The 8,671-nt window shown below is 41.6% G+C and overlaps 1 protein-coding gene across 1 annotated transcript; it reads left to right on the top strand.

Annotated features, from left to right (window-relative positions):
- Positions 1–379: 379 nt before the first annotated feature.
- LOC308133944 (uncharacterized protein) lies at positions 380–1,649 on the top strand. Its single transcript, XM_080501508.1, has 2 exons — positions 380–580; positions 712–1,649. Exons 1-2 carry the CDS (start codon positions 418–420, stop codon positions 1,410–1,412), a joined length of 864 nt encoding a protein of 287 aa, XP_080357634.1. The 5' UTR covers positions 380–417; the 3' UTR covers positions 1,413–1,649.
- Positions 1,650–8,671: the final 7,022 nt, after the last annotated feature.

Raw genomic sequence — 8,671 nt, 5'->3', positions numbered from 1 at the left:
AGCAGGTATGAAGGAAAGTAAAACAAAATGGCGGGAACATTTAAGAGTAGGCCGATATATTGGGAGAGAATATGAATAAATACTGAACACATTATCCACATAAAACATGTGGAAAGGACACGAGACATATTGCCAGATTGTAAAGTTTTATGAAATGTGTATGAATGGTGCTATATCAATAAGCTTGCATTGCCCATAAGATAATCTTCAGATTTATTTTTTTCCCCTCCTGTCGTTCCTCCCGTCCAGCAGGGGGCGGCAGCGGCTCTTCGTTCAAGCCTTCTCTGCGTGCTGCCGCCTCACGTCCGTGTTTACAAGCGGAGCGTGACGTTCGACGGAGCCGGAAAAAAAAAAAAAAAAAAAAAACGTTTCCGAGCGTAACTGCAGCCACTTCATCTCTTGCGAAAGAGTCTAAACATGTTATCGCTGAAAGCCTTCCTGAGCGAGAGACTGTCTGCGGCCGCGGAGGAGATCTTCGCGGCGGTCGAAAAGACGATGATCGATTACAAAGAGGAGCTTTGTCGCTCCAAAGACATAGAAATCACTCGTCTGAGGATGCAGCTCAAGATCCTCAAAGCCGGTCAGTGTTTCCCATCAAATTCCTCTCTGGAGCCAGGTTTCTGTGCAGGTTGTGTGTTTTGTTTTTTGTTTTGTTGTTTATTTTTTAAGCGGAATTCCCTTTGTGTGGGTGTGTGTGTGTGTTTGCCTCAGAACCCCAGTCGGTGAGCTGTATCGGAGCCCAGCTGCTGCAGCACGCCCATCACCACCACTCTCTCCCCCCTGCCCAGCAGCAGCTGCTCCATCAGGCCACCTCTGCGGCGGACGACGCGCCCGAGGCCCGCCACTACGAGGAGGACGAGGACGACATTGTCAACGAGGACCACGTCGTCCACGAGGAGGAGGAGGAGGAGGAGGAGGGCACCAGTATGGACCAGGAGCACCCGGAGGCCTCGCAGGTCAAGGAGGAGCCCACGAAGGGCCACAGGGAGTTCTGGGTGGCCAACGACGCGGTGCAGCTGGACGACCTGGACTCGGACATGAAAGACTTCATCCCGTCTTCTGTGGGGCTCAAGGCCGGCCTGCACGACCCGGCGTTGATCTTCCATCCCTACCACCACAACGGTGGCGACGAGGTCAGGGACAAACCCTACTGCTGCTCCGTGTGCGAGAAGCGCTTCAGTAACTGTTCCCACCTGGCCGCTCACATCAGGACGCACACGGGCGAGAGGCCGTACAGGTGTGAGCTGTGCAGGAAGAGCTTCGTCACCACAAGCGCTCTGAACAGACACCAGACGATCCACACGGAGGGCAAGCAGTTTGTCTGCACGTACTGCGGTAAGTCCTTCAAGTGGATGGAGTCTCTCGGCCGCCACATCAGGATCGTGCACAAGAAGGACAATGATTCTGTCTGAGTGTTCGCAAGGGAGGCGATGCATTCACTCTGCAGTAGTTTTAAGTTGTGTCGTGATCACTTGTATGTTTATGTACACTTTCACTGCAATGAGGTGGAAGTAGGAAGTTAAGTGTGTCTCGTGTCTTGTAATGAAGTACCACTGTAAATGTGCATGGACCTAATGAAGCCTTGTGTACTCAAACACTAGTAGCAGCTGCTAAATGAACAAATAAACTTGACTACATTTTTTTTTTTAAAGTAATGGACACATTATGTGACATGTATTCATTCACAATAAAATCTTTGACTAAACAACGTTTGCTCATTTATTCAACCTTCTGGTGCAGAAGAGGATTAAAAAGGGAAGTTGCACAATTCGCCGATAGGTGGCAGTCACAGCTTTTCATTCATAATTTCACATCAATCCACTTCGTTTGGTAACGTGCGGACGGGCTGTTTTGGTTCCCCAGTGTTTGGATACATCTGTGAAGTGATTCTGTTTCCCAGTGTTGATTTTAGCAGTCACGTGTGAATATTTCAATACATGTTGTATAAACTTATCGTAATAATTTTTTTTTTCAGTTAAAGCATGGAAATGCTTATCATGCAAAGTGGTCCCTATACATACGAAATGAATGTGTGAATTCACTCATCTGGGGCTGTGGTAGGTGTTGCTGGAAACATGGTTTGTTGATGGAGTCCATCCACAAAAACGTGAGCGTCCAAAATATATATAGGCAACGACCAGCGCCAGAGGGGTCCAGGGGGAGGCTTCCTCTGGGAAGGTTTAGAAGAAATACACCTTAAATGGTGCATTCTAATGCATTCTTGGATGACTAAATACTACACTATTTCATATGACTAGATTTTGCTTCTTGACAGTATTCCCTTTTCTGAATGGCATTTTTTGCTGATTCATCCTATATCCTTTCTTTCCTATCATTCTTCAACATTTTGAAAATGAAAAATGATTTATATCATGAGAAATCATACTACCTGTGTGGATTCTGCATGTATAATTTCACAGCGTCTTGGAATGAAAATTCCACCAAATTCCTCCTGTTTTAGCGTCACTCCAAGTAACAATCAATGGGATTGGTGAATTGATGACACGTGGTACATACCTTGCGAGAGGTGGTCTCTGATTGGTCCGTGCTCCTCCCATTCATCTCGAAGGCTTCAAATACTGAGGCGGAGGAGTTTTACCGTCCAGAATAGAATCGGTGCCGCTTCTCTCCAGACCGAGTGGACTAGTTCATTGGACGAATATGGGAGAATTATGCGTATAAGCAAAATCCACACATGTAGTATCATTTCTAGGGCCGTTGATACATCTAATTTTTCATTTGATGGTATTCATTGAAGAATAAAATATTGCTGTGAAAATGTTGTTGATTTTGATGTGAGTATTGACAATCATACTCGTTCCCTCGCCAAATTTAAATATGTATGACTGTGACATACCAAGGCCTTGAGACAAAAGATGTTTGTCTCCCAAGTATTTATTTGTTTACTATGATAAATTACTCTTGATTTGTTTTGGTGTCGGGATGTGTTCCATTATGTATGTGTATTATACAAGTAAATAGGTAAAAAGAATACAAATACACCAGAAAAATAAGATGCAATTCCACTTAAAGGTTATTAAAGACTACATTACACAAAGCTTTACAGTCATATATGATGAATCACTGTGATATTCAGATATTCTGCATGTAGAGTAACAGAGTCATTGTATGAGTGCCAGCAGGCCTTGACAGTCGGTGGACCTTTTACCTTTCCACCCACCTTCTGTGTGGACGGACATCTGTGTGGCCAATGGTACTCCACTGACTCACGGCCATGGGTCTTAAAGAGGGACTATTAGTGGGTGGTATGAATTAATTAAAGCTTGGCTTCTGGGCGGGGATCTGGTAGCACACTGTTTGTCCTGGCTGATTGTGCATATGGCAATGGCCAAACTCACAGGTAGACCTGGCAGATACACTTCTGGCTGTTAACTGATGTTTTTTTTATTTATTTTTTTAAAGTATTTAAGCACAACACAGCTTTAATGAAAAGTCAGCTTCTCTAACCTCCTGGTCACTCATTCCTCTAACATGTATGTTACACAGATTCAATTTACCACAACACAATTGTCACATGTGTAAGAGATTACATTTTCACCAGTGATGAAGATGCTGAGATCTTAATTTCGATTCTCCGGGATGCACAGTGTTAAACATGAAAACGGTTTGGGAGAGGCATCTATTGTCCAGAGTGGTCCAAATCACCTCTTTAAGACCTCTTTTATTTCCACACCTCCAAAGGACGTCTTCAGAGAAGCCAGAATGAAAGTTTATTTTGTATGTTTTTCCCAAACATTGCATGGATGTCCTGTCTGGACGTCACATGAATGTCCAAACAAGACCTCTGGATGACGCGACACAATGAAAACAACAACAACAAATAATCATGACCACAGCTGGATTTAAACCCAAACTTGACTGCTTTCATGGCAGTCAAGTTTCCTCTATACTGGACCAACAGCATATTCTAGGTGACAATGATTCTTAGAATAATTTTGAAAGCATATATGACAAGTTGATATATATCCTGATTTTGAAAAAAACACAACAAAAAAACAGACCATCTGGTCAGTGACAATACTGAAATCGTGCCGAGAAGCCAGTTGTGGCAGGGTTCAATGTAAACAAGTGGACATTTTGAACTGAACAATAATGTTGACCGTGGAAATTGGGGGGTCATGTGTGTGTTCTTCACGAAGGGAAGTGATTAGCTTCGCCGATGAAAGCAAGATGAAGAGGTAAATTGAACCATGAGAAAGTTTCCTGACACTTAGGGCCTGACTGACAGCGTTTTGAAATTGCACACTCTAATAAATGGATTGCACTTTCAGTTTGTGTTTTGCGTTGCGAAGCACCAATTGAGTATTCAAGAGTAAAATTAAGATTTTGTAGGCGATCGACCCTGATTCCACAAGGGAGACTTTTTTTTTTTTTTTTTTATGTTTTCCTTTCTCAACTTTTTTCCCTTCAGAATATATTAATAATACATCTTCATGGATCACCAAAAAAGCGATGTAAAAATACAAATTAACCCTGCGGTCAATGACTAACTTACCTTATGTTGGTGGCATCAGATGTTTTGAAGACACAAACATTTCTGCTAGAACACAATCAAAAAGACACCGGTTAACAATGAAAATGTCAGACCTCTGTGGTTCATTCTACAGTTTTATTTGATCACATATCTTGAAAAAAAAAAAAAGTGTTGTCTGCAGCTGATTGTAGTACCACAGAGGAAGGTGTCAGTCCACAGTGTTTTGTAGCTCTTATTTAAAGTCTTTAGTGATTCCTCCGGCTGCCAACATCCTTATGAGAGGGAAATTGTTTTTCATTCGAGACCGTCTGTGAAATTATTTATCAGCATCAAAAGCTTTCACTCTTCTTCTGCGCTGCCTTCGTCTTCACCACCAATCCTGTGGTAAACCGTGCTATTAAAAAATATGTGTTCGACTTCATAAATGTTTGATTTCAAACTACTCCGTCTTTAATAACAACATGCTGCTCACCTAATTTTTCAAACCCGACACCGTATTTGCTCTGAGAGAAGCTTTAGACACCAAAGATACTTTGGAGAGGAGGGTTTTTTTTTTTTTCATTTCGGTCTAATCCATACTTGTCTTTTCAAGAAACCGGCAGTGTTCAGGTTTTTGTTTGAGTTCATCTTAAACCAGAATGATTCCAGTCCATACCAGTGCCCCACCTCCACCTTGCTGGCATCTGAGTCGTAGTTGAGCTCTATATCCATTACTGATCCAGCCAAGTGCCCATCCATCTGATCCAAGAGTCAGTCTTATCTCATCAGCACAACGCCTCGAAGGTCACAGCAATACAAAAGCCCCGAGTGAATCCAAAGGAGCAGCAACACAACAGCCAAAAGAAAAGTGCAAATGCAAAAAAAAGTCACAGTAAAAATGACTGTATGAGGCTGCTTTCAATGGATCAAGTCAGTTTTAGAGAAGGTGAAGTTCAAAATGTCAGTCAAAAAGACATCCGAGAAGTAAGTGAAGCAAGCAAGTGCACGACGCATCGCTATGTATTCATCACAGTTGTGATGTAGCCACAATAGCACGATTTTGCTGAAGCAGCATCGCCATCGGATGTGAAGCTTTGCAGAGACATTCAACCATATGAGACCGACGTGACGGACACATCAACCTGGATGATATTCATTCACCACAAGCAGAAACTAAATAAAATGGGATGTGCATTAGCGTCAGAAGTAACAAAAAGCATGGAGAATAATCAAACAGATATATACCGTCTCCTGTGCAAAAGGCAGATTAATGATCTCTGTTAGTTTTAATAAATGACAATGATTTAATCTGATTTTATATGATAACATTGCTCGTAATTATCCAGTTTATTTTTGCCTGACTCTTGTGTCATCATAGCTGCCATTGAAGAGATGCTTCTCCTTCAAATAGATCCATCGAGAATGGAGTCCCTGTAGGAACACAGTCGTTTTTGTATAATGTTGTATCTTTTATTGTAAACAACCGATGTCTTTCTAAATGTATTATACTAATATGGATCATGACAAACTGTTTGTTGTGTAACAGCATCAGGTAGGTACAACAAGTGAGCACTGTGTCGTCACATACAGTTCAAAATGGAGGGACAAAAAGGCCTGAATAAAAACATGAAGATATGAACTGGATATATTTGGGTTGTTTTTTTTTTAAAGCAGGGCCACCATCTCTCAATGCAGTGGTTGGTTGTTCAGATGCCAAACATACGTTTTCTTTTTTGCTGAGTCACAAATTTCGTCTTCAGGAACCATCAATACAGCCACTTCTGGCGATTTTAAAAAGGTTTTCGTTTGGTTTGTCGTATCTATCAACATGCAAAACTTCATTCAGTCCGGAAAAAAAAAAAAATGGTTGCGTATTTGGACAAATCTGCATCTCAAGTGGTTCCAGTTGGATCCAGCGCTCTCATCAGGCAAGTCACATCATGTCTTCTGACAATGAAGGAAGACTGTTTCAGAGTCTGACAGAAGCTCCCCTGAGCCTAACAAGTACTTTGTGCCTTGTACACAATAAATCAGTTATTACTTCATAAGTGTGGCCCTCGGTGAGGTACTGATGAATAAGATCATGAAATACTTCAAGCTCAGGAGGGGATGGAAAAAATACATCATTAGACACAAGAGTCACTGCATTTATATAGTTTGGTTAATATATTTTCACAAATGTTTGGAAAAAAAAAAAAAAAAAAAAAAATATATATATATATATATATATATAAATACACCAAATTAAAAAAACAACAACTTTTGCTTCCGTGTTATATAGGGCAGCAGGTTGAAACACACTGCACATTGAATGTTTATAATAATTAAACTACACAGTAATCCATCATATCAAAGAAAACTTGCATTAAAATTTGCAACTAAAACAACCTGCCCCTGCTGGTATGTTGTGTAAACTGGAAAGTACATTTCGTGTACAGCAAATAGGTTTTTCCCACATGATTTGTATTTAAATAAAGGAGTGTTTTCAATTACTTTAAACCAGTGGCTACATCAGAGCTTTTCAGATTCCCCTCAGGTTAGAATACAGGCAATTCTGTCACCAAGATATTATTCTGTACAGCTGATTGTTTTTCTTCCATACTCGTGGTTTGGTTGTTTCTACAAGTTCCAAGTGAACGAAATATGTTCAAGATGATCTCTGCAGTTATTTTCGCTGCCATGTAAGTCTCATATGGTTGAATGTGTCACAGCTTTACATTCATGTGAGTCTCCAGTGTCTAATGTAGCGACGTATGTCGAGTTCATAAGTTTGTATGTCTCAACACACTACACGAAACACTTCCAATTCTTTATCTTCTCCCAAACTGATCCAGATGACCGGGCTTCAGCTTTCCTTACTTTGTCCAAGTCTCTGATCACTGAACATCTTGTACTTCTGGACACTCCAGACAGGTTGCAGTTTTTGGAATATGACAGCACGGGAGGATAATGAGTTCCTGGAAGCTTCCTGTTTGATGCTCCTCAAACCTTTGGCAGCTAATTTGTGTCTTTTTCTCTCAACATGGTTCTCATTGGGTATTTGTAACAAAACATTTGAGGGTTCTGTGATCATGCCCCAATTTCTTGGCAATTTCAAGAGTGCTGCATCCCCCTAAAAATACTTTTTTACAATTTTTGAGTCTGTTAGATCTCCGTTCTGGCTCATTTGGCCCGAGGAAAAAAAACAAAAACTGCCTAATAATTATTCACACATGCTTCAGGGTGTTAATCTCCTTGGGCATCATATGGTCTGCTTAAATCCAATAGACATTCAGGTTTATACAGCTTGGAGTTGCTTTATTATGCATAGACATTACGATATAGAGTGAAAATACTCACTTGCCTAACAATTGTGCACACGCTGTTTGGAAAAGGGCCGCCTTGACATGATTGCAGAGGATTCAGGTATATTCAAGCAGGAAGACTATGGAAATAAAATATGCATATTGAGTTTTTTGATTGTGGAGAAAAAGGTTGGCAAAGTAAGTCGAAGAGTATGGGTGCATTTTGTGTCATTTTGACCCATTCAAGGCGAGACCTTCCATGTCGGGTGATGGTGAACACGACGCCATCCTAACTTCAGTAGCTGCAGTTCTTTTGTCTTCCACAGTTGTCGGGGGGATAAATGTGCGACTTTAAATCCATAATTACTTCCAGTCTGTTTTCCTTCTAACAAAACCAGTGCCGCTACACAACTGTACGAATCAGGCCACTTGATTTAAAGAGGCCTTTTAGTCATGCTGTCGGTGGCAGGATGCTGCTAAGCGGATGTGCGGTGGAGTGAGACGCGAGGCCCGGGTCCAGCTCTCTCATCACCCCCGTCTGTTGTTTACAATCACTTAAAGATGCTCCGCGACACCTTGAGGTGGCCCACTGGGATCGTCTTCTCCAGACTGGAGAGAGCACGAGGTTGGAGGAGATTGATTGTTCAGGGGAGACGAGGTGAAAAAGCCAAAACAGTCACTTCTCATCCGGCCATTGTGCAGCGTCTGCAGCAACGGGAGGCTTTTAGCGACGCTCCCGAAGATGAATTTGATGTTGAAGGATTTGCTCAAGTGGAAGTTCCCCTTTATTAGTGTGACTTTGGGGTGTGGTATATGAAAAAAATTAAATAAAATTGCCTTTGACATTCTGAAACACAGACAATGTGGAAATGAAATATTCCACCAAGTTTTTTGACATCTGAATATGACTTCT

The sequence above is a fragment of the Blennius ocellaris genome (assembly GCF_963422515.1).
Source record: "Blennius ocellaris genome assembly, chromosome: 8".
Classification (NCBI taxonomy): Eukaryota; Metazoa; Chordata; class Actinopteri; order Blenniiformes; family Blenniidae; genus Blennius; species Blennius ocellaris.
Note: the sequence above shows the minus strand (reverse complement) of the source record. Positions and strands in the feature narration are given on the sequence as shown.

What these genes read in the sequence shown, in the direction of transcription:
- LOC308133944 (XM_080501508.1), top strand. Translation starts at nt 418, where the DNA reads ATGTTATCGCTGAAAGCCTTCCTGAGCGAGAGACTGTCTGCGGCCGCG. An exon ending in GCTCAAGATCCTCAAAGCCG is followed by an intron (nt 581 to 711) that starts GTCAGTGTTTCC and finishes TGTTTGCCTCAG; the next exon opens with AACCCCAGTCGGTGAGCTGT.